The 27577-nt window shown below is 44.2% G+C and overlaps 2 protein-coding genes across 4 annotated transcripts in view; one reads left to right on the forward strand and one right to left on the reverse strand.

Moving 5' to 3' along the window:
- pax5 (paired box 5) overlaps positions 1-21284 on the reverse strand; it is a 238641-nt gene extending 217357 nt beyond the window's left edge. Inside the window, exon 1 of one of the 3 annotated variants that reach the window (XM_071408372.1) lies at positions 20705-21284. In XM_071408372.1, coding sequence (XP_071264473.1) covers positions 20705-20750 — 46 coding nt within the window. In that variant the 5' untranslated portion in view covers positions 20751-21284. Of the gene's footprint in view, positions 1-20479; positions 20674-20704 lie in introns of those variants that run through there. The other 2 variants (XM_071408371.1, XM_071408374.1) reach the window with 2 other exon arrangements.
- A 576-nt stretch (positions 21285-21860) lies between these two features.
- Positions 21861-27577, forward strand: part of zcchc7 (zinc finger, CCHC domain containing 7) — a 110718-nt gene continuing 105001 nt past the window's right edge. The window contains exon 1 of the mRNA XM_071408377.1: positions 21861-21994. The gene's annotated coding sequence lies outside the window, so the exon portion shown is untranslated. The remainder of the gene's footprint in view (positions 21995-27577) is intronic.

Below are 27577 nucleotides of genomic sequence, written 5' to 3' on the forward strand. Positions count from 1 at the left end.
TCAACTGAACACAGAGTCACAGAGTCACCATGCAGTCAACTGAACACAGAGTCACCATGCAGTCAACTGAACACAGAGTCACCATGCAGTCAACTGAACACAGAGTCACCATGTAGTCAACTGAACACAGAGTCACCATGCAGTCAACTGAACACAGAGTCACCATGCAGTCAAATGAAAACGGAGTCACCGTGCAGTCAACTGAACACAGAGTCACCATGCAGTCAACTGAACACAGAGTCACCATGTAGTCAACTGAACACACAGTCACCATGCAGTCAACTGAACACAGAGTCACCATGTAGTCAACTGAACACAGAGTCACCATGCAGTCAACTGAACACAGAGTCACCATGCAGTCAACTGAACACAGAGTCACCGTGCAGTCAACTGAACACAGAGTCACCATGCAGTCAACTGAATACAGAGTCACCATGTAGTCAACTGAACACAGAGTCACCATGTAGTCAACTGAACACAGAGTCACAATGCAGTCAACTGAACACAGAGTCACAGAGTCACCATGTAGTCAACTGAACACAGAGTCACCATGCAGTCAACTGAACACAGAGTCACCATGTAGTCAACTGAACACAGAGTCACAATGCAGTCAACTGAACACAGAGTCACAGAGTCACCATGTAGTCAACTGAACACAGAGTCACCATGTAGTCAACTGAACACAGAGTCACCATGTAGTCAACTGAACACAGAGTCACAGAGTCACCATGTAGTCAACTGAACACAGAGTCACCATGCAGTCAACTGAACACAGAGTCACCATGTAGTCAACTGAACACAGAGTCACAGAGTCACCATGTAGTCAACTGAACACAGAGTCACCATGCAGTCAACTGAACACAGAGTCACAATTTAGTCAACTGAACACAGAGTCACCATGCAGTCAACTGAACACAGAGTCACCATGTAGTCAACTGAACACAGAGTCACCATGCAGTCAACTGAACACAGAGTCACCATGCAGTCAACTGAACACAGAGTCACCGTGTAGTCAACTGAATACAGAGTCACCATGTAGTCAACTGAACACAGAGTCACCATGCAGTCAACTGAACACAGAGTCACCATGCAGTCAACTGAACACAGAGTCACCATGCAGTCAACTGAACACAGAGTCACCGTGTAGTCAACTGAACACAGAGTCACCGTGTAGTCAACTGAACACAGAGTCACCATGTAGTCAACTGAACACAGAGTCACCATGCAGTCAACTGAACACAGAGTCACAGAGTCACCATGTAGTCAACTGAACACAGAGTCACCGTGTAGTCAACTGAACACAGAGTCACCGTGTAGTCAACTGAACACAGAGTCACCGTGTAGTCAACTGAACACAGAGTCACCATGCAGTCAACTGAACACAGAGTCACCATGCAGTCAACTGAACACAGAGTCACCATGCTGTCAACTGAACACAGAGTCACAGAGTCACCATGCAGTCAACTGAACACAGAGTCACAGAGTCACCATGCAGTCAACTGAACACAGAGTCACAGAGTCACCATGCAGTCAACTGAACACAGAGTCACAGAGTCACCATGCAGTCAACTGAACACAGAGTCACAGAGTCACCATGCAGTCAACTGAACACAGAGTCAGCATGCAGTCAACTGAACACAGAGTCACCATGCAGTCAACTGAACACAGAGTCACAGAGTCACCATGCAGTCAACTGAACACAGAGTCACCATGCAGTCAACTGAACACAGAGTCACCATAAAGTCAACTGAACACAGAGTCAAAGAGTCACCATGTAGTCAACTGAACACAGAGTCACCATGCTGTCAACTGAACACAGAGTCACCATGCAGTCAACTGAACACAGAGTCACCATGCAGTCAACTGAACACAGAGTCACCATGCTGTCAATTGAACACAGAGTCACAGAGTCACCATGCAGTCAACTGAACACAGAGTCATAGAGTCACCATGCAGTCAACTGAACACTGAGTCACCATGCAGTCAACTGAACACAGAGTCACCATGCAGTCAACTGAACACAGAGTCACCATGCAGTCAACTGAACACAGAGTCACCATGTAGTCAACTGAACACAGAGTCACCATGCAGTCAACTGAACACAGAGTCACCATGCAGTCAACTGAACACAGAGTCACCATGCAGTCAACTGAACACAGAGTCACAGAGTCACCATGCAGTCAACTGAACACAGAGTCACAGAGTCACCATGCAGTCAACTGAACACAGAGTCACCATGCAGTCAACTGAACACAGAGTCACCATGCAGTCAACTGAACACAGAGTCACCATGTAGTCAACTGAACACAGAGTCACCATGCAGTCAACTGAACACAGAGTCACCATGCAGTCAAATGAAAACGGAGTCACCGTGCAGTCAACTGAACACAGAGTCACCATGCAGTCAACTGAACACAGAGTCACCATGTAGTCAACTGAACACACAGTCACCATGCAGTCAACTGAACACAGAGTCACCATGTAGTCAACTGAACACAGAGTCACCATGCAGTCAACTGAACACAGAGTCACCATGCAGTCAACTGAACACAGAGTCACCGTGCAGTCAACTGAACACAGAGTCACCATGCAGTCAACTGAATACAGAGTCACCATGTAGTCAACTGAACACAGAGTCACCATGTAGTCAACTGAACACAGAGTCACAATGCAGTCAACTGAACACAGAGTCACAGAGTCACCATGTAGTCAACTGAACACAGAGTCACCATGCAGTCAACTGAACACAGAGTCACCATGTAGTCAACTGAACACAGAGTCACAATGCAGTCAACTGAACACAGAGTCACAGAGTCACCATGTAGTCAACTGAACACAGAGTCACCATGTAGTCAACTGAACACAGAGTCACCATGTAGTCAACTGAACACAGAGTCACAGAGTCACCATGTAGTCAACTGAACACAGAGTCACCATGCAGTCAACTGAACACAGAGTCACCATGTAGTCAACTGAACACAGAGTCACAGAGTCACCATGTAGTCAACTGAACACAGAGTCACCATGCAGTCAACTGAACACAGAGTCACAATTTAGTCAACTGAACACAGAGTCACCATGCAGTCAACTGAACACAGAGTCACCATGTAGTCAACTGAACACAGAGTCACCATGCAGTCAACTGAACACAGAGTCACCATGCAGTCAACTGAACACAGAGTCACCGTGTAGTCAACTGAATACAGAGTCACCATGTAGTCAACTGAACACAGAGTCACCATGCAGTCAACTGAACACAGAGTCACCATGCAGTCAACTGAACACAGAGTCACCATGCAGTCAACTGAACACAGAGTCACCGTGTAGTCAACTGAACACAGAGTCACCGTGTAGTCAACTGAACACAGAGTCACCATGTAGTCAACTGAACACAGAGTCACCATGCAGTCAACTGAACACAGAGTCACAGAGTCACCATGTAGTCAACTGAACACAGAGTCACCGTGTAGTCAACTGAACACAGAGTCACCGTGTAGTCAACTGAACACAGAGTCACCGTGTAGTCAACTGAACACAGAGTCACCATGCAGTCAACTGAACACAGAGTCACCATGCAGTCAACTGAACACAGAGTCACCATGCTGTCAACTGAACACAGAGTCACAGAGTCACCATGCAGTCAACTGAACACAGAGTCACAGAGTCACCATGCAGTCAACTGAACACAGAGTCACAGAGTCACCATGCAGTCAACTGAACACAGAGTCACAGAGTCACCATGCAGTCAACTGAACACAGAGTCACAGAGTCACCATGCAGTCAACTGAACACAGAGTCAGCATGCAGTCAACTGAACACAGAGTCACCATGCAGTCAACTGAACACAGAGTCACAGAGTCACCATGCAGTCAACTGAACACAGAGTCACCATGCAGTCAACTGAACACAGAGTCACCATAAAGTCAACTGAACACAGAGTCAAAGAGTCACCATGTAGTCAACTGAACACAGAGTCACCATGCTGTCAACTGAACACAGAGTCACCATGCAGTCAACTGAACACAGAGTCACCATGCAGTCAACTGAACACAGAGTCACCATGCTGTCAATTGAACACAGAGTCACAGAGTCACCATGCAGTCAACTGAACACAGAGTCATAGAGTCACCATGCAGTCAACTGAACACTGAGTCACCATGCAGTCAACTGAACACAGAGTCACCATGCAGTCAACTGAACACAGAGTCACCATGCAGTCAACTGAACACAGAGTCACCATGTAGTCAACTGAACACAGAGTCACCATGCAGTCAACTGAACACAGAGTCACCATGCAGTCAACTGAACACAGAGTCACCATGTAGTCAACTGAACACAGAGTCACAGAGTCACCATGCAGTCAACTGAACACAGAGTCACAGAGTCACCATGCAGTCAACTGAACACAGAGTCACCATGCAGTCAACTGAACACAGAGTCACAGAGTCACCATGTAGTCAACTGAACACAGAGTCACCATGCAGTCAACTGAACACAGAGTCACCGTGCAGTCAACTGAACACAGAGTCACCATGTAGTCAACTGAACACAGAGTCACCATGCAGTCAACTGAATACAGAGTCACCATGTAGTCAACTGAACACAGAGTCACAGAGTCACCATGTAGTCACCTGAACACAGAGTCACAGAGTCACCATGCAGTCAACTTAACACAGAGTCACCATGCAGTCAACTGAACACAGAGTCACAGAGTCACCATGCAGTCAACTGAACACAGAGTCACCATGCAGTCAACTGAACACAGAGTCACAATGCAGTCAACTGAACACAGAGTCACCATGCAGTCAACTGAACACAGAGTCACCATGTAGTCAACTGAACACAGAGTCACCATGTAGTCAACTGAACACAGAGTCACCATGTAGTCAACTGAACACAGAGTCACAGAGTCACCATGTAGTCAACTGAACACAGAGTCACAGAGTCACCATGTAGTCAACTGAACACAGAGTCACCATGCTGTCAACTGAACACAGAGTCACAGAGTCACCATGTAGTCAACTGAACACAGAGTCACCATGCAGTCAACTGAACACAGAGTCACCATGCAGTCAACTGAACACAGAGTCACCGTGTAGTCAACTGAACACAGAGTCACAGAGTCACCATGTAGTCAACTGAACACAGAGTCACCATGCAGTCAACTGAACACAGAGTCACCATGCAGTCAACTGAACACAGAGTCACAGAGTCACCATGTAGTCAACTGAACACAGAGTCACCATGCAGTCAACTGAACACAGAGTCACCATGCAGTCAACTGAACACAGAGTCACAGAGTCACCATGCAGTCAACTGAACACAGAGTCACAGAGTCACCATGCAGTCAACTGAACACAGAGTCACCATGCAGTCAACTGAACACAGAGTCACCATGTAGTCAACTGAACACAGAGTCACAGAGTCACCATGTAGTCAACTGAACACAGAGTCACCATGCTGTCAACTGAACACAGAGTCACAGAGTCACCATGTAGTCAACTGAACACAGAGTCACCATGCAGTCAACTGAACACAGAGTCACCATGCAGTCAACTGAACACAGAGTCACCATGCAGTCAACTGAACACAGAGTCACCATGTAGTCAACTGAACACAGAGTCACCATGCAGTCAACTGAACACAGAGTCACCATGCAGTCAACTGAACACAGAGTCACCGTGTAGTCAACTGAATACAGAGTCACCATGTAGTCAACTGAACACAGAGTCACCATGCAGTCAACTGAACACAGAGTCACCATGCAGTCAACTGAACACAGAGTCACCATGCAGTCAACTGAACACAGAGTCACCGTGTAGTCAACTGAACACAGAGTCACCGTGTAGTCAACTGAACACAGAGTCACCATGTAGTCAACTGAACACAGAGTCACCATGCAGTCAACTGAACACAGAGTCACAGAGTCACCATGTAGTCAACTGAACACAGAGTCACCGTGTAGTCAACTGAACACAGAGTCACCGTGTAGTCAACTGAACACAGAGTCACCGTGTAGTCAACTGAACACAGAGTCACCATGCAGTCAACTGAACACAGAGTCACCATGCAGTCAACTGAACACAGAGTCACCATGCTGTCAACTGAACACAGAGTCACAGAGTCACCATGCAGTCAACTGAACACAGAGTCACAGAGTCACCATGCAGTCAACTGAACACAGAGTCACAGAGTCACCATGCAGTCAACTGAACACAGAGTCACAGAGTCACCATGCAGTCAACTGAACACAGAGTCACAGAGTCACCATGCAGTCAACTGAACACAGAGTCAGCATGCAGTCAACTGAACACAGAGTCACCATGCAGTCAACTGAACACAGAGTCACAGAGTCACCATGCAGTCAACTGAACACAGAGTCACCATGCAGTCAACTGAACACAGAGTCACCATAAAGTCAACTGAACACAGAGTCAAAGAGTCACCATGTAGTCAACTGAACACAGAGTCACCATGCTGTCAACTGAACACAGAGTCACCATGCAGTCAACTGAACACAGAGTCACCATGCAGTCAACTGAACACAGAGTCACCATGCTGTCAATTGAACACAGAGTCACAGAGTCACCATGCAGTCAACTGAACACAGAGTCATAGAGTCACCATGCAGTCAACTGAACACTGAGTCACCATGCAGTCAACTGAACACAGAGTCACCATGCAGTCAACTGAACACAGAGTCACCATGCAGTCAACTGAACACAGAGTCACCATGTAGTCAACTGAACACAGAGTCACCATGCAGTCAACTGAACACAGAGTCACCATGCAGTCAACTGAACACAGAGTCACCATGTAGTCAACTGAACACAGAGTCACAGAGTCACCATGCAGTCAACTGAACACAGAGTCACAGAGTCACCATGCAGTCAACTGAACACAGAGTCACCATGCAGTCAACTGAACACAGAGTCACAGAGTCACCATGTAGTCAACTGAACACAGAGTCACCATGCAGTCAACTGAACACAGAGTCACCGTGCAGTCAACTGAACACAGAGTCACCATGTAGTCAACTGAACACAGAGTCACCATGCAGTCAACTGAATACAGAGTCACCATGTAGTCAACTGAACACAGAGTCACAGAGTCACCATGTAGTCACCTGAACACAGAGTCACAGAGTCACCATGCAGTCAACTTAACACAGAGTCACCATGCAGTCAACTGAACACAGAGTCACAGAGTCACCATGCAGTCAACTGAACACAGAGTCACCATGCAGTCAACTGAACACAGAGTCACAATGCAGTCAACTGAACACAGAGTCACCATGCAGTCAACTGAACACAGAGTCACCATGTAGTCAACTGAACACAGAGTCACCATGTAGTCAACTGAACACAGAGTCACCATGTAGTCAACTGAACACAGAGTCACAGAGTCACCATGTAGTCAACTGAACACAGAGTCACAGAGTCACCATGTAGTCAACTGAACACAGAGTCACCATGCTGTCAACTGAACACAGAGTCACAGAGTCACCATGTAGTCAACTGAACACAGAGTCACCATGCAGTCAACTGAACACAGAGTCACCATGCAGTCAACTGAACACAGAGTCACCGTGTAGTCAACTGAACACAGAGTCACAGAGTCACCATGTAGTCAACTGAACACAGAGTCACCATGCAGTCAACTGAACACAGAGTCACCATGCAGTCAACTGAACACAGAGTCACAGAGTCACCATGTAGTCAACTGAACACAGAGTCACCATGCAGTCAACTGAACACAGAGTCACCATGCAGTCAACTGAACACAGAGTCACCGTGTAGTCAACTGAACACAGAGTCACCATGCAGTCAACTGAACACAGAGTCACAGAGTCACCATGCAGTCAACTGAACACAGAGTCACCATGCAGTCAACTGAACACAGAGTCACCATGTAGTCAACTGAACACAGAGTCACAGAGTCACCATGTAGTCAACTGAACACAGAGTCACCATGCTGTCAACTGAACACAGAGTCACAGAGTCACCATGTAGTCAACTGAACACAGAGTCACCATGCAGTCAACTGAACACAGAGTCACCATGCAGTCAACTGAACACAGAGTCACCATGCAGTCAACTGAACACAGAGTCACCGTGTAGTCAACTGAACACAGAGTCACAGAGTCACCATGTAGTCAACTGAACACAGAGTCACCATGCAGTCAACTGAACACAGAGTCACCATGCAGTCAACTGAACACAGAGTCACAGAGTCACCATGTAGTCAACTGAACACAGAGTCACCATGCAGTCAACTGAACACAGAGTCACCATGCAGTCAACTGAACACAGAGTCACCGTGTAGTCAACTGAACACAGAGTCACAGAGTCACCATGCAGTCAACTGAACACAGAGTCACCATGCAGTCAACTGAACACAGAGTCACCGTGTAGTCAACTGAACACAGAGTCACAGAGTCACCATGCAGTCAACTGAACACAGAGTCACCATGCAGTCAACTGAACACAGAGTCACAATGCAGTCAACTGAACACAGAGTCACAGAGTCACCATAGATGGTTTAGAGAGAGAGAGAGAGAGAGAGAGAGAGAGAGAGAGAGAGAGAGAGAGAGAGAGAGAGAGAGAGAGAGAGAGAGAGAGAGAGAGAGAGAGAGAGAGAGAGAGAGAGAGAGAGAGAGAGAGAGAGAGAGAGAGAGAGAGAGAGAGAGAGAGAGAGAGAGAGAGAGCTGGGTATAGATGGTTTATAGAGAGAGATATTTGTGAATCATTTTCATTAAGATTCTACCTACTTTGCACAACTCATAGAGCGATATACACTGAGTAAACAAAACATTAAGAACACCTGCTCTCTCCATGACATAGACTGACCAGGTGAATCCAGGTGAAAGATATGATCCCTTATTGATGCCAAGTGTTAAATCCACTTCAATCAGTGTAGATGAAGGTTAAAGAAAGATTTTTAAGCCTTGAGACAATTGAGACATGGATTGTGTATGTGTACCGTTCAAGAGGGTGAAAGGGCAAGACAAAAGAAATGTAAGTGTCTTTGAACCGGGGGTTTGGTAGTAGGTGCCAGGCGCACCGGTTTGTGTCGAGAAATGCAACGCTGCCCGGAGTTTTCACCCTCACCAGTTTCCCGTGTGTATCGACGATGGTCCACCACCCAGAGGACATCCAGCCACCACTTGGAAGGCAATTCTGGTGTGTCTTTGGCATTTTAACAATAAAACTCTTTGTTTTCAGAAGACTGAGGCGGGTTCCCATCTAACTGAGGTTGGCAGCGTCATGTTATGGGTATGCTTGTCACCGGGACCGGGGGAGAGTTTGTCAGGATCAAAATAAATATGAAAAGGACCAGGTAAAAAAAAGAGAGAAACTACCCGCCTCTCCGTCTTCTGAACACCGAACCCCTGGGATAGTAAGGGTCGTATTATTATCCGAACCCTTGGGATAGTAAGGGTCGTATTATTATCCGAACCCTTGGGATAGTAAGGGTCGTATTATTATCCGAACCCCTGGGATAGTAAGGGTCGTATTATTATCCAAACCCCTGGGATAGTAAGGGTTGTATTATTATCCGAACCCCTGGGATAGTAAGGGTCGTATTATTATCCGAACCCCTGGGATAGTAAGGGTCGTATTATTATTCAGTGAGTTAATTACACACGTGTTTATGCAGAAGTCACACACACCAGAATGTCTTTCTAAGAGGCGTTGAGTGTTCCTGAGCGGTCTAGTCTCAGTCCTGACTTAGAATCGGCTTACCAAATCACGTACAAGGTTTACATGTTGCTGTCAAATCAAATCAAATCAAATGTTATCGGTCACGTACGCGTGTTTAGCAGATGTTGTTGCGGGTGTAGTGAAATGCTTGTGTTTCTAGTTCCAACAGTGCAGTAATATCTAACAATACACAACAATACACAACAATACACAATAATGCACAATAATGCACAACAATACACAATAATACACAACAATACACAACAATACACAACAAAAACACAAGAATACACAACAATACACAACAACACACAACAATACACAACAACACACAACAATACACAATAATACACAACAATACACAATAATACACAACAATACACAATAATACACAACAATACACAATAATACACAATAATACACAACAATACACAACAATACACAATAATACACAACAATACACAATAATACACAACAATACACAACAATACACAATAATACACAACAATACACAATAATACACAACAATACACAATAATACACACACATCTAAAAGTAAAAGAATGGAATTGAGAAATATTTTAAATATTCGGACGAGCAATGTCGGAGTGGGCAAATGACTAAAATACATAGCTGTCAATCTGTAGGCTACGTAAAAATGTGCCCATCAACGAATTCCCCAAAAACAAATTTTACCCGAGCCAGAACAATTTTGACAAAAAAACGATGTATATATGTTGGCCCTAAGAGTTGTTAGAATCTTAATGGGAAATGACTCACCTCAGCTGTAAAGGCTGCAACAGGTGATTCCACTCAGTGTGATGATACTGTACTTCCTGTTTCTCTTCCTTAATTAGAAAAATATTCTCGAACATTCACCTTTAGGAATATGGGGGGGGGAATCTAATTGAATCTTTATTTAAATTATATTTCAAGGCAGGAATTATTTTATTATTTTAAAGTTCAAGAGGGGTGAATACTTTCAATATGTTACCGGTTAACGGTTACTTGAGATTGTCACGTCGCCTTACAGATCGACAGCTATTGTAGCAAACGTTTTAATTTTGATATTTACAGCAGCTTGAAACGGTTATATTAAAGGGATACTAAGGGATTATTACAGGTTCTTAATGTCACTGGGGGTTTATCTGCGTCCCAAAATGGTGCTCTATTCCCTATATAGTGCACTACTTTCTACCGGGGCCCATAAGGGACATAGGGAACACGTGATTGCCGTTTTGGAAGTCACATCTGGACGAACTGACAGGATGGCAGATATGGCGTGAATATGTCTGTTGTGGCGATAATACAGCCTGATTAAACATAGGCAGGTTGTCTAGTGGTTGGAGCGTTGGGCCAGGAACCAAAAGGTCGCTGGATTGAATCCCCTGAGCTGACAAGGTAAAAAAATCTGTCGTTCTGTCCCAGTTAACCCACTGTTCCCCGGTAGGCCGTCATTGTAAATAATAATTTGTTCTTAACTGACTTGCCTAGTTAAATAAAGATAATCGCCGTTCATATGTTATTATTTGTACACAGTGAGCAAAATTTGTTAAAATTTGTATTTTCAACCACAAAAATACGTATTTTCAATGGCTTGTTCTCATAAGGATATGGCGGCAAACGTTCAAACAGACATGGTTATGAGGAGGAAATGTAACGGGACACGTAGCCTATTCAGGTAGGCTCTAAGGAGTCGTAACCGCTCGAAGCGGCGAAAAAGACCTTAAACTACAGATTTTATTCAATTCACAGAAAAAATGAATCAAATATCATTACAAATCGAATTGTATTAGTCACATGCGCCGAATCCAACAGGTGTAAACCTTTCTGTGAAATGCTGATTTACGAGCCCTTTAAACCAACAGTGCCGTTTCAAAAAATATACAGATAAGAATAAGAGATAAAAGTAACAAGTAATTAAAGAAGAGCAGTAAAAAATAACAATATATACAGTTTATAACACATTCATAACTTCTTTTCACAACGTCTCATGTGCTCTTGGAGGGACAAACTATATATAAGAGCCTATAAAACATGAATATGTGTGTACGTGTGTCGTTATAATTCCTCGTCATAGCGGGCGGTTTACTTTACGTCATAACGTCATAACTCTGCCTGCATTTTGGGGCCTCTGAAAAATCTGTCCGATAGTTCCATGTTTAGACCCAACGCGCCTGAAGAAATCACATCTTCGATTCTATTATTTTCGGATTATTTTATTATTATTATTATTATTATTGTGATCTCTGTTCTCATTCCCCCCCCCCGCCAAGTTTTATAGGCCTATAAGCTTTTACAAATATTCCCCCGGAAAATAAAATAAATAAATAAACTAAATTGCAGTTCCTTATCCTTGTCTCTTCGTCCTCCGATTAGCAAATTAAATACATAAGCAATTAAAATAAAATAAAAACACACACACACACACACCCAACACAGCCAATCATGTATACAAAATGATTGTTGCTTTAGGCTGGGGATATTTGGGAGAGGAGAACTAACGTCAGGATACGGTGACTTTAATCCAAGGCGTTCTGACCTATTACCATAATTCATTACCTCTACCCCAGTCAGAACAGAGGGATAGAGGAATGGAGAGGAGAGGAGGAGAAGAGAGAGAGGAGAGGAGAGGAGAGGAGAGGAGAGGAGAGGAGAGGAGAGAAGAGAAGAGAAGAGAAGAGAAGAGAAGAGAAGAGAAGAGAAGAGAAGAGAAGAGAAGAGAAGAGGAGAGGAGAGGAGAATAAAGAGGAGAGGAGAAGAGAAGAGAAGAGAAGAGAAGAGAGGAGAGGAGAGGAGAGGAGAGGAGAGGAGAGGAGAGGAGAGGAGAGGAGAGGAGAGGAGAGGAGAGGAGAGGTGCTTCTTTAAAAAGTGTTTATGACATGATCGAAGGCAGAATTGTTGTTTGGTTTTAGTTCCATTCATTCCTTTTCCCATTTCCTCTATTTTGTACTTATGACAAGTTCTCTCTCTCTGTTTTTTTGGGTGGGTGAGCCCCCTAAACGAGAAAAAAAAGCAATGAAAAATTAATAGCGCATGTTAACTCCGCGTTCCTTTATTACACGCCCGCGTGATTGTAAACATAATGAGACAAAAAACGCACGATATCTCTCCGCTTTAAAGTATGCCTTCGTTTATTAAAAATAATATAAAAGGCATAACTAATAAATACAGTATAGCCTATATGTCACTCACAGGAAAGTGAACGGCTTGGGCATTTAAAATTTAAAAAACACACGGGTCACCGTGGCAACATATTCTCCCTGACGTAAGAATATGTTCGTTCAAGTAGGATAAATTCCACGTGTATTTCTGAATGTGGAGTATAGTTACCGAGGAGATCGCTAGCTTGGTGATATGCAACCAAAAGATAGTGTCCGTTGTTTTGCTGTTTCATCGCCAGGCATCCCATAATGCCTTTCGTTTGACCAGAGAAATGCAGTGGAAACAGCAGCCCCCCCCCCCATAGTGCCCTTCGTTTGACCAGAGAAATGCAGTGGAAACAGCAGCCCCCCCCATAGTGCCCTTCGTTTGACCAGAGAAATGCAGTGGAAACAGCAGGCCCCCCATGATGCCCTTCGTTTGACCAGAGAAATGCAGTGGAAACAGCAGGCCCCCCCATAATGCCCTTCGTTTGACCAGAGAAATGCAGTGGAAACAGCAGGCCCCCCCATAGTGCCCTTCGTTTGACCAGAGAAATGCAGTGGAAACAGCAGGCCCCCCATAATGCCCTTCGTTTGACCAGAGAAATGCAGTGGAAACAGCAGGCCCCCCCATAATGCCCTTCGTTTGACCAGAGAAATGCAGTGGAAACAGCAGGCCCCCCCATAGTGCCCTTCGTTTGACCAGAGAAATGCAGTGGAAACAACAGCCCCCCCCCCATAATGCCCTTCGTTTGACCAGAGAAATGCAGTGGAAACAACAGCCCCCCCCCATAATGCCCTTCGTTTGACCAGAGAAATGCAGTGGAAACAACAGCCCCCCCCCCATAGTGCCCTTCGTTTGACCAGAGAAATGCTGTGGAAACAGCAGGCCCCCCCATAATGCCCTTCGTTTGACCAGAGAAATGCAGTGGAAACATTTTTTATTTAACCTTTATTTAACTAAGCAAGTCAGTTAAGAACAAATTCTTATTTACAACGACGTCCTAGGGAACAGTGGGTTAACTGCCTTGTTCAGGGGCAGAACGATAGATTTTTACCTTGTCAGCTCTGGGATTCGCTCTAGCAACCTTTCGGTTACTGGCCCAACACTCTAACCACTAGGCTACCTGCCTTTATTTAATGTAGTGCACTTCTTTTGACCAGTGTAATGTAAAGCACTTCTTTTGACTAGAGTAATGTAGTGCACTAGATGGTAAATAGTGAATAGGGCCCATTTGAGACCTTTAATTTTGTCTCTGATGAATTTCTACTCAGTCTGTGAATAAAATCGTAAAATAGAAAAGTTAAGGATAGTTTTGGAGTTTTTATTTCGGGTCTACCGGGTCTGTAACCTGACTTCCGGGTCTGTAAACCTGACTTCCGGGTCTGTAACGGGTCTACCGGGTCTGTAACCTGACTTCCGGGTCTGTAACGGGTCTACCGGGTCTGTAACCTGACTTCCGGGTCTGTAACCTGACTTCCGGGTCTGTAAACCTGACTTCCGGGTCTGTAACGGGTCTACCCACGGTATAAACCACGAACCCGCTACGGATGGGGAGTGAGTAACAGAGTAACGTGCGCCTCCTTCAAGAGACAATTCTATAAATGATTTCACGGGTCAGAGACGGGAGCGGGAGACACGCTATCACACGCCCGCGCACACAGAGCGTTACCAGGGGGTCCTGTCAATCACAGAGATAACGTGTGGGTGTGGGTGTGTGTTGTGTTGTGTTGTGTGTGTGTGTGTGTGTGTGTGTGTGTGTGTGTGTGTGTGTGTGTGTGTGTGTGTGTGTGTGTGTGTGTGTGTGTGTGTGTGTGTGTGTGTGTGTGTGTGTGTGTGTGTGTGTGTGTGTGTGTGTGTGACCAACCGGGTGTGTGTGTGTGTATTGTTGTGTATTGTTGTGAAATTGTTAGATACTACTGCACTGTTGGAACTAGAAACACATGCATTTCACTACACCCGCAATAACATCTACTAATGTCACGTGTGTGTGTGTGTCACGTTCCTGACCTATTTTTATGTTATTTTGATTATGTTTAGTTGGTCAGGGCGTGAGTTGGGGTGGGCATTGTATGTTGTATGTGTTTGGTTAGTCTATGGGTGTTGTATGTGTATGGGATAGTGTTTGTTAGGTTGTCTAGTTATGTCTATGGCTGCCTAGATTGGGTCTCAATCAGAGACAGCTGTCATTCATTTGTCTCTGATTGGGAGCCATATTTAAGGTAGCCATAGGCAGTAGGCTTTTGTGGGTGTTTGTTTCCTGTCTCTGTGTTTGTTCTGCACCAGATAGGACTGTCTCGGTTTTCACGGTTTGTTATTTTGTTATTTGTTAAGTGTTCACGGTTATTGTTTAATTAAACATGTTGAGCACTGGCTACGCTGCATTTTGGTCCTCTCCTTCACCCCAAGAAGAAAACCGTTACAACTAAACATGTGTAAGTGACCAATAACATCTACTAAACATGTGTAAGTGACCAATAACATCTACTAAACATGTGTAAGTGACCAATAACATGGGATTTTATTGTATTTTGATTTGACAGAACCCAGGCTAAACAAGGGTCTGAACTTGGACCTTTGGAGACGAAACGAACCCTCTCCAGACCCGGGGGATTATCGCCATGAGACGGGTTGGAGAGACAGAAAACCACGAGCTACTAAAGACCTACATACAGGTGACTGGCAAAATAACGTGTCTTATTAATAGACAAGCTTTAACTGCGGAATTAGACGCTCAAACCACGTTCTCCAAACATAAAATGTCGAAGTTACTCCGGACGTCAACAGGGTCAACGTGGTTTGGTTTTGTTGTTGTTTTGTTTCTCCTGCTGCTCTGTATTGTTGGGTCATCGCCTTCTAGAACAGCCTGGACACTCCGTGATTCTAATCTGGAACTCGGACGGACGCGAGAACATTCTCCTGTAATTACATTCCGTCATTTGGTGTTTTGCTTGTGTGTGTGTATAAGGTAGTAGTTGTGGAATTGTTAGGTTAGATTACTCGTTGGTTATTACTGCATTGTCGGGAACTAGAAGCACAAGCATTTCGCTAACACTCGCATTAACATCTGCTAACCGTGTGTATGTGACAAATACAATTTGATTTGATTTGATTTGTTTTTTGACGGTGGGTTGAGATCTTGGTGACCGAGACGAACATTTGGTATAATGGTTTACGTGGTTTTTCATCCTCCTCAAAAACACCATTCAGTGACCACTGGTGTCCTGTGCGATGGGATGGGGGCATTCAAATCGAATCAAATACAATTGTATTAGTCACACGAGCCGAAAACAACAGGTGTAGACCTTACAGTGAAATGCCCTATACAACAATTCAGTTGAAAAAAAAAATACAGATAAGAATAAGAAATAAAAGTAACAAGTAATTAAAGAGCAGCAGTAAAATAACAATAGCGAGACAATATACAGGGGGGATCCGGTACAGATTCAATGTGGAGGCTATATACAGGGGGTACCGGTACAGAGTCAATGTAGAGGCTATATACAGGGGGTACCAGTACAGAGTCAATGTGGAGGCTATATACAGGGGGTACCGGTACAGAGTAAATGTGGAGACTATATACAGGGGGTACCGGTACAGAGTCAATGTGGAGGCTATATACAGGGGGTACCAGTACAGAGTCAATGTGGAGGCTATATACAGGGGGTACCGGTACAGAGTAAATGTGGAGACTATATACAGGGGGTACCGGTACAGAGTCAATGTGGAGACTATATACAGGGGGTACCGGTACAGAGTCAATGTGGAGGCTATATACAGGGGGTACCGGTACAGAGTCAATGTGGAGACTATATACAGGGGGGTACCGGTACAGAGTCAATGTGGAGGCTATATACAGGGGGTACCGGTACAGAGTCAATGTGGAGGCTATATACAGGGGGGTACCGGTACAGAGTCAATGTGGAGGCTATATACAGGGGGTACCGGTACAGAGTCAATGTGGAGGCTATATACAGGGTGTTACGGTACAGAGTCAATGTGGAGGCTATATACAGGGGGTACCGGTACAGAGTCAATGTGTGGGGGCACCGGTTAGTTGAGGTAATATGTACATGTAGGCTGAGTTATTAAAGTGACTATGCATAGATGATAACAACAGAGAGTAGCAGCGGTGTAAAACAGGGCAATGTAAATAGTCTGGGTAGCCATTTGATCAGGTGTTCAGGAGTCCTATGGCTTGGGGATAGAAGCTGTTTAGAAGCATTGCCATCCATAACCATAGTAGCCAAAATAATGGCCTGCTCAGCATTTATATACATGACCCTGAGAATGAGGAGATGTTAATTCATTAACTCAGGAACAACACCTGCTTTCAATATACTTTGTATAGTTTCCCTTCTCTCTACCCTCGCTGTCTTTACCCCCCCTGTCTTTACCCTCCCTCTCTCTACCCTCCCTCTCTTAACCCTCCCTCTCTTTACCCTCCCTCTCTTAACCCTGCCTGTCTTTACCCTCCCTCTCTTTACCCTCCCTCTCTTTACCCTCCCTCTCTTTACCTTCTCTGTCTTTACCCTCCCTGTCTTTACCCTCCCTCTCTTTACCCTCCCTGTCTTTACCCTCCCTGTCTTTACCCTGCCTCTCTTTACCCTCCCTGTCTTTACCCTCCCTGTCTTTACCCTCCCTGTCTTTACCCTCCCTCTCTTTACCCTCCCTCTCTTTACCCTGCCTCTCTTTACCCTCCCTGTCTTTACCCTCCCTGTCTTTACCCTCCCTGTCTTTACCCTCCCTCTCTTTACCCTCCCTGTCATAATTAAAGTGAGAGGAAGTCGTGTGAAGAGACACACACACACACTCAGAGGAAGGCGTACACACAGGCCATCTAGGGAGGTCGTTTCATTTAGCTCTCTGCAGAGCACCGGCGGTTCAAAGGTTATTCAGCCACACAAATCCTATTACCTCTCCTCTGTAGACCGGAGCTCAGTCCTGAACCCCACAACCAGATGAAAGCGAGAGAATGTTCTGACCGTTTCTATACACCCTCCCCCCCCCCCTCCCCCCTCCCCGTTTTTTTTGTGCCTCGCATCCCTCTCTCACGGAAAAATACAACACGTGTTATCGGAGCATTAAATTATCAATGAATGAAATATATATTGCACTGACGTATAGGCTTGTATCCTTTCACAATACAACATTTTCCATCCTAATAATCACAACTCTTACCATAAATCACCGTAAAGAAACAAGAAGAGAGAGGGGGGGTGCATTTGATTTTGTCAAATTAAATAATCGATTTGTTTGGCTAAATCGAAGAAATTAAAATACATGGCATAGACTATATTACCGGCTACTTTCCGTCATACGTAACAGTTTATACCGGTGTCATGTTTGTGTAATGAATACAGTGATGGAACGTTGTTGAGACCGGCACAAATGAACGGGCCGGCAGAAGCAGGGCCTATAATGACACGTCGTATTACATGACAGGGCTAAGCACGCCTGTTAGTACAGTTAGTACGGGTGCTAACTGAAGACATCACGCCCCTTTACACGTGTCGTCCTAAATAACGATCGCCATTTTGGAATGTCTATTTACATGTCATGAAATGACATAAAACGACGTTTTATCAAAATGTCACCTCAGCGGGTTTCCGGTATGGAATTGATGCGCTAGCCCATTGGGTGCCCGTGTGAGGTTCGATCGCATTCTTCTTCTTCGGTGTTGCTGCCGTTTAACATGAACAACCACAGTTAAGACAACCCTGCTGGTTTTTAATGAATATCCTGAACCGATATTCATTTAGGAGGAGGGGGGACGGTCAGACCTTGTTTCACTATATGCCTTTTAGTGGTATCTATAGAATCTAAGGGGGTTTCTGAAAAGTTCAAATAGGTAGGCCTACTTTTGAGTTTTAAAAAATTAAGATATTTATTTAGATAATCAACCGTCGTTAGAACCCAGAGAAGATAACTATTGCTAACTAATAACTCATATAACGAATAGATAACTATTGCAAACTAATAAATCATATAACGAATAAATAACTATTGCTAACTAATAACTAATATAACGACTCGATAACTATTGCTAACTAATAACTAATATAACTAATCGATAACTATTGTTAACGTTGCCGTTGTTTCCACCGCCCCCCCCCCCCCCCCCCCCCAACGGTAAAAACCTCAGACCACAAGAGAAGCCGGAACTTCGACCAGTTGTAGCAGATGTGTTTTTGTTACAAGTATGCAAATTCAAGAATTTAAAATAGACTATTTTAAATGTTACAAAAAGTGGAACCCAAAGGCAAGACAACAACACATGCATAATAAAAAAAATGTTTTTGACATTATAAATATGTCTAGACTAGAGGCTATGTTATAACATGCAGTGGCGACACTATCAGACATTTTCACATTTTTTCCCCAAACATACTTAAAAAATATATATATATATTAAGCAATGAATGGAAAATGAACTAATGTCTGGCATCGCTCATAATGTATTCCCTCTAAATCAACACAATTGGATATTTACACATTTAACCGCGGGGCCTTTTACCTAAAAACGTGTCAAATTTGTATATCCTAATTTTGTCATGATTTCGACAGGAATAATTTGAAGCAACAAAAAAAAGAGAGAGGTATAATTTAGGAACAAAAATGTGTAGCCTACATTCAAATGAATGATATCAAACAGCCGAACCGAGCCAGGGACGATGGTATAATGTATGAACACCGTAACACGGTAAACCGTTCAGCAGATCACTCTCTGTTACAGGACGTAATATTACAGAATTACTGTCGGCCCTACTGTAGGCAACAACAAGAGACTCAATATATTCCATTACACCGTGAGGCGACTTGGTTAAAGAGTATGTGTGCCTGTGTGCGTGTGCGTGCGTGCCTGTGTGCGTGTGGCTGCAGTGGCCCTTTCTCCACTGTTGCGTGCGTTTGTGTGTGAAGACAAGGCCTGCTCCCCACCCAATGGGCATCTCTCCTCCTCGACAGACTGCTGTGATTGATCCTGTATTTTGTTCTGTGCATTGACACCATACACGTGGGTACTAATGATATAAGTCCCCCCCTATAAAATGGAGAAATACACATGAACAGATGCAGAGATTATATTATCCAAATTTAAGATTATCCGAACTAGATTAGCCACTTGTACAGTGTTCAGAATCGCCCCAACGTCATGTTTAACATTTGTCAAGTCATCCTAACAACACAAGACAAAACCGACACCTGTCTCAGGTCTGTTTCTGTACGCCATAGGGTCACGCGTAAAACACCTACTATTACAGCCAAATACAAAAAAACAAACACACACACACACTGTGGATTTAATGAATCGACTTCCTAAAAACAACGACTTTTATAATCTGCAATATATCACACAAAGTTTGAAAGTTACACAACAGCCTCGAAGCAAGGCTGAATATATACACAGGATGCGTCAAAAATACTGAATTCAAGAACAGCCCCTATTGACTAGCCTAATGACAACCCTGACTGTCTCTAAAGTCAGGCTGGTTGAACGTTTTGGAAAACACGGCCTGCTAACAAAACATGTGGTACATTCCACTAAAAATATATATAGGGCCCCTTGAAAAGCTCAAACGGAAAATCGAGTTAGATTACCTCAGAAAAGTTCTAGATTAAACGTCACTCACCCTTGTTGGAAACTTCCCATGAGAGAAAACCGAAGCCAAGGCTAAAGCACATTTCTGTTTGATAATGACAATATCGTTGTGTGCTAATACTTCATCATTAAATAGCCTTGTGTTGTTCATTAGCATATCGTTGTGTGGTAGGCTAACACTTCCTCGTGAGTATGTAGCCTAAAAGCGGTCTATGAGAGTCGGACTAGAGAGAAGCAGCCAGCGGCCCTTACCTACCTGCTCTTCCCGGCCTCAACACATGACCCTCGGCCTCTACTTCCATTCTGCTCCCGGGGGCTTGGAGCTGGGAGGGGGAAGCGATGTGGGTGGAGGGTGGGGGGGTGGTGGGGGGGGAGGAGGAAAAGAAAGAACAAAAAAACTTTTCTCTAGCGCTTCCCCTCTTCCTCTCTTCTCTCCTCACACACTTTTCTTCTCTTTTCTCTCTCTCTCTCTCTCTTTCTCGCAACAGTACTTTTTTTGGTGAGTTGTAAAGGAGGGAAATAATTCGACCCTTCCGCTCCCTATTGCGACACTGCACAGGGCGCAGTGATCTGAGACTAAACACTTTAGGTGGAAAGGCCTTGGAGGGGAGCGTGAAATGATCACACGGAGAGGGAGTCAAAAGAGCCGCGCTCTCAATGTGCGCTCATGTCCCCCCCCCCCTCTTTCTCTTTCACTCTCTCTCTCTTTCCTACACACACACACACGCACGCATGAACGCACAACGAGACACACAATGGTATCAATATACACACACACACACACACACTGACACGTCACACGCACACACGTGCACCTGCAAAGCTGTGGTCCCCGCGCGCTTGCGCATCTGTCACAGAGTTCCACTTTACCAAACTACCCCCCCTCCTCCTCTCCCCCCCTCTCTCTCTCATTCGACTGCTTGTATTAATGGTACAGACGACTGAATGACGGCACCAACTGTCTGTCATCCGGATCCTGCACTTTTAGAGAAAAAATTACCGATCTTGGGGGGGGAGGAGGGGGGAAACTGATCCTAGATCGGTACCTATAGGGGGGAAACTGATCCTAGATCGGTACCTATAGGGGGGAAACTGATCCTAGATCGGTACCTATAGGGGGGAAACTTCTAACTCTTCTCAGCGTCATCACCCACCTGTTGTTGTTAAAGCTCGACAGCTTTTGAGCCTCGATCCCCTTTGAGACTGTCGCCTAGCGACTTATAAATACCTCCGACTACTTTATAGTATTCTGATCTACACGCACCATGCTTAGGGCTTCTAGTAGAGTGTGTGTGTGTGTGTGTGTGTGTGTGTGTGTGTGTGTGTGTGTGTGTGTGTGTGTGTGTGTGTGTGTGTGTGTGTGTGTGTGTGTGTGTGTGTGTGTGTGTGTGTGTGTGTGTGTGTGTGTGTGTGTGTGTGTGTGTGTGTGTGTGTGTGTGTGTTTATTAGGCTTATAGACTGTACCCTATGTTAACGTGCTGGCTAGTTTGACTTTGAATTGAAGCCTGGTCCATGTCAGGAGAGGAAGAACGCAACGTATTACTAGGTATGTAAATCAACCATGACTTGGCCTTAGAACATGGGGCAGCAATGAGAGAGTAGGGAGACAACGGACAGACTCTCTCTCTCTCTCTCTCTCTCTCTCTCTCTCTCTCTCTCTCTCTCTCTCTCTCTCTCTCTCTCTCTCTCTCTCTCTCTTTCTCTTTCTTTCTTTCTTTCTTTCTTTCTCTCTCTCTCTCTCTTTCTTTCTCTCTCTCTCTCTGTCTCTCTCTCTCTTTCTCTCTCTGTCTCTCTTTCTCTCTCTCTCTCTCTCTCTCTCTCTCTCTCTCTCTCTCTCTCTCTCTCTCTCTCTCTCTCTCTCTCTCTCTCTCTCTCTCTCTCTCTCTCTCTCTCTCTCTCTCTTTCTCTTTCTCTTTCTCTTTCTCTTTCTCTTTCTCTTTCTCTTTCTCTTTCTCTTTCTCTTTCTCTTTCTCTTTCTCTTTCTCTCTCTCTCTCTCTTTCTCTTTCTCTTTCTCTCTCTCTCTTTCTCTTTCTCTTTCTCTTTCTGGTCGGTTGGTAGTTCGGGTCCCAGGGTTCACGAGCGACACCGAGACAATTGAGTGCGGAACAAAGCGTTGAGACAGCGACCAGTTTCCCTCGCCTTGTCTCGCTCTGCTCCCCCCACCCCGCGACCCTGACCCTTCGCCCCCGCGACAACGGGGCGGGCAAAACAAAACACAACACAAATAGCAACGTTTTGTCTTTTTTGTTTTGTTATATTCATAGTGACGTTTAAGAAGCCGTTCGCGTAATAAGAAAGAAAAGATATTGACTTGATGTCGTGGTGACGTCGTTTCCTTGTCGTTAATACCGTGTAAAAACACCTTGTAAAATATCGGGGGTTTTGTTTTCATATCAATTATTCATTCAATCAATCAATAATTTAAAATAATTTAAATCAATAATGAAAATGAGTAATATTGTGACTGAGATGTGTGCATCCTGTTATACCAGAAAACTAGGCGGAGAAAGAAACGGACGGTTGGTTGCATTTCACAAACTCTTTCCGGTCTGTTTTTTGTAAGGCCTAATAACGGTTGTTTTAATGTTGTTGGTCTGTTCAGGTAGACAACTCCAATAGGGGATCCACAAGTGGTCACTTTAGAGCCAAAGACACCAACGGAGGGTTCTGGGTTTATTGTCATATTGTGTAACAGTGTTTAAGTGCGTTTTTATGCCTTTATAAAATATCCATGCATGGTGTTTAAACAGCCCTAGAGAGGTCTGGTAAGAGGAGGAGAAACATTTACGTTTATGATTTTATAGCCTAACATAAAAAAAAAAAATCGATGTCATTACTATTTCTCGACATAACAAAGCACATGTAGTAGAATATAGCAGAAGGACTAGGGTGGAGGGGAAAATATAAAATATCTTCGATTAAAATAATACACGCCCTTACAAACCAATGCGTCAAAGTTGGAAAATATATTGAATATATTATTTTGTGAGAAAGAAACTATTTGATTATAAAAGCAGGGTATTAAACGCCCTTTATTAAAACGGTTATACGACGTTTGAATGTGTTTCTGCCGGTCACATATTAGTCAATTCTATAGGCCTTTATCGAAAACATATCAGGGATTTATTTTTAATCCATGAAAACATATAAATGGTAATGTGTTCATTGTTAATAATTATTATTACTAACTATGAATTATTATTATTATTATTACTATTATAGGGGGATATTTCGTTTTTGTTGCAATGATTTCGATAACGAAACATGAAACAATTTCCTCTATAATAAATAAATAATAATACATTAAAAATACGCTACAACGAGACAATAACTGAGTTCGCATCCTATTTTCTCATGTTCTTTCTGGGAGAGAAAGATCCTAAAATAACTAAATACTAATAAAGAGAGAGTAATACCAATAACTGAACTGAATTTATAACATATTTTAACGTCATATAATCACGGCCCTGAAACATTGATGTTTTTCTGGATCGATCAAATCAAATCAAATGGTATTTGTCACATGCGGCGAATACAACGTCCCACCAACAGGACTTTACAGTGAAATGCTTCCTTTACAAGCCCTTAAACAAACCAACAATGCGGTTTTAAGAAAAAAATACCTAACAAAAAAAATAAAGAAACAAAAATAACAAATAATTCAAGAGCAGCAGTAAAATAACAATAGTGAGGTTATGTACAAGGGGATGCTGGTTATGTACAAGGGGATGCTGGTTATGTACAAGGGGATGCTGGTTATGTACAAGGGGATGCTGGTTATGTACAAGGGGATGCTGGTTATGTACAATGGGATGCTGGTTATGTACAAGGGGATGCTGGTTACAAATTTGCTGTTGCAGTGTAATTTAGGCCTATTTTGGATCCAAAACAGTAGCCTACAGTAGCTATATCAAATACAGAAAAACCCCTTTATTAATTTATTTAATGTAGGCCTGCATATCATTCTACTTTATTAGGACCCCCTTTAGCCAGTAAATTCGCATTAGTTTGGGTGATATTAATTATTATTATTAATATTATTGTTTTGTTGGTTTTCCTTTCATTTATCTGTTAATGAATGTGATTAGAGCGAGGCGAGGTCGCGGTGAAAAGGGATATTGTTTCTGTGACCCCTCCGGTCTGACCGAGCGGAACCGGAAAGAATCGCATTAGAGCGCGAGACAGAATAACTAAAGGAACAATTAGAAGAGAAACGTAAACAAAAACAAAATATAAAATATATATACTTTGTTTGTTTCTGGGTCTTCGTCTGTCTCTGCGGCTTTTCATCCAGCTGCCAGTCCTCAATATAAAGCATTACAGAGGTTTTAAAGGGTACGCCTTCACATGTTTTCCCAAATATATCAAAAATGTTTTCGGTCCCTACATTAACTTGCTAATGCAGCGCAATAATATCCTCAAAATGATACAGCCGAGCGTCAATGTACTACATACATTTTTGGTCAGCAAAACATAACTTACACACTATAAACATATATACTAATATGTATTATATAACATATAGGTTAATATTGTCTGAACCGTCTTTTTTCGGGATGTGAGGCCAATATTGGCCATCACAGAAGCCAATATCTCGGCCATTGTAATTTACAGAAGAAGAAAACTCTCTGTCTCTCTCTCTCTCGCTCTCTCTCTCACACACACACATACAGCGCCTTCAGAGATTATTCATACGCCTCGATTTATTCCACATTTCGTTGTGTTACGACCTGAATTCAAAATTATATGGACTTGTTTTTTTAACATCAACACACAATACCCAATAAGGACATCACAATACCCCATAATGACATCACAATACCCCATAATGACATCACAATACCCCATAATGACATCACAATACCCCATAATGACAAAGTGAAAAACATGTTTTTAGACATGTTTTCAAATGTATTGAAAATGAAATACAGAAATATCTTATTTACATAAGTATTCACAGCCCCGAGTCAATATTTTGTGGAAGCACCTTTGGCAGCGATTACAGTTGTTGAGTCTTTCTGGATAAATATCTAAGAGCTTTGCAAACATGGATTATTCTTATTAAAATTCTTCAAGCTCTGTCAAGTTTGTTGTTGATCATTGCTAGACAGCCATTTCCAAGTCTTGCCATAGATTTTCAAGCCGATTTAAGTAAAAACTGTAAATAGGCCACTCAGGAACATTCACTGCCTTCTTGTTGAGCAACTCCAGTGTAGATTTGGCCTTGTGTTTTAGGTTATTATCCTGCTGAAAGGTGAATTCCTCTCCCAGTGTCTGGTGTAAAGCAGACTGAACCAGGTTTTCCTCTAGGATTTTGTCTGTTCTTAGCTCCATCCCGTTTTCTTTTTATCCTGAAAAACTCCCCAGTATTTGCTGATGACATGCATACCCATACCATGATGCAGCCACCACCATGCTGGAAAATAAGGAGGCAGTTACTCAGTGTTGTGTTGTGTTGGATTTGCCCCAAACATGAGGCTTTGCATTTAGGCCAGAAAGTGTCTTCCTTTTGTAGACGTTTTTTTTATGCAGTATTACTTTAGTAACTTGTTGCATATAAGATGCATGTTTTAGAATATTTGTATTCTGTATATTTGTATTCTTCTTTTCAATCTGTCATTTAAGTCGTTATTGTGGAGTCACTACAATGTTGTTGATCCATCCTCAGTTTTCTCCTATCACAGACATTGAACTCTGTAAAAAAAAAAAAAAATAGCCAATGTCCTCATGGTGACACAGAAAAAGATGCCATCTAGAACCCAAAAAGGTTATTTGGATCTCCCCATAGGAGAACCCTTTGAAGAACCCGTTTTGATTCCAGTTAGATCTCTTTTGAGTTCCAGGGTAGAACCCTTTACACAGAGGGTTCTACGTGGAACCCAAATAGTTCTACCTGGAACCAAAAGGTAGAACCTGAGGACGACCTTTTTGGAACCTTTTTATCTAGGAGTGTAAGCAGTTTCCTTCCTGTCCTGCAGCTCAGTTCAGAAGGACGACTGGTGGGAGGGGTTTAATACATCATCCACAGTATCATTATTAACTTTACGTGACAGGAGCCCGCACCATAGCATGGAGTCAGCAGGAGCAGCTGCGCCCCGCCTCCCATCTATGGAAGAGCGTGTCCTCCATCACACGGCCATCCTACACCGAATAGGGACGGCGATGGACCAGATGATAGAGAGAATGGACCGATGGGAGAGGAGTGGTCTCCCTACCTCATCTCCAGCTCCTCCTCCGCCTGCTCTACCTACTTCTCCGGCGGCGTCCGGACCCAGCGCTCTTCGGCTCGCGCCCCCGAGGGAGTACGATGGAACGGCTGCCGGGTGCAAGGGATGCTTGCTCCAGCTAGAGCTGTACCTGGCTACCGTTCGCCCGACTCCTTCTGGAGAGGAGAGTGTGAGCGTCCTCGTCTCCTGTCTGACGGGCAGAGCCCTGGAGTGGGCCAACGCGGTCTGGGAGAGTCCAGACTCTGCAAGGGACCACTACCCTGAGTGAACGGCTGTTCCACCTTAGGCAGGAGACGAGGAGCGCGGAGCGCGCAGGACTTCGTGCAGGAGTTTCGGACCCTGGACGCTGGAGCGGGGTGGAACGACAGGGCCCTGATGGATCACTACCGGTGTAGCCTCCGGGAGGACGTCCGCAGGGAGCTAGCTTGTCGGGACGCCACCCTCACCCTGGGCGAGCTCATAGACTTGTCGATATGGCTGGACAACCTGCTAGCTGCCCGCGGGCGTCCAGAGCGGGTCCTGTTTGTTCCACCCCCCAGCCTTCCCGCTCCAACACCCATGGACTTAGGGGGGGCAGCATCTAGGGGAACCGGAGGAGGAGGCTCCGCCTGCACCAGTTGTGGTCGGAGAGGGCACACTGCCGATCGGTGCTGGAGGAGCTCGCCTGGGAGTCGAGAGGGCAGGCAGAGCACTTCTCGGACACCCCAGGTGAGTCAGCACCAGACTCACCCAGAGCTCCCTGTTGGTCACATGTTCATACTAATCTCTTTTCCTGAGTTTTCCCCCTCTTTCCAGCATAAGGCGCTAGTCGATTCAGGTGCAGCTGGGGAACTTTATGGATCGTGGACTCGCTCTTAGTTTAGGGATTCCGCTGGTGCCGATAGGCCAACCCTTTCTCGTG

Source organism: Salvelinus alpinus, chromosome 6 (assembly GCF_045679555.1).
Source record: "Salvelinus alpinus chromosome 6, SLU_Salpinus.1, whole genome shotgun sequence".
NCBI lineage: Eukaryota > Metazoa > Chordata > Actinopteri > Salmoniformes > Salmonidae > Salvelinus > Salvelinus alpinus.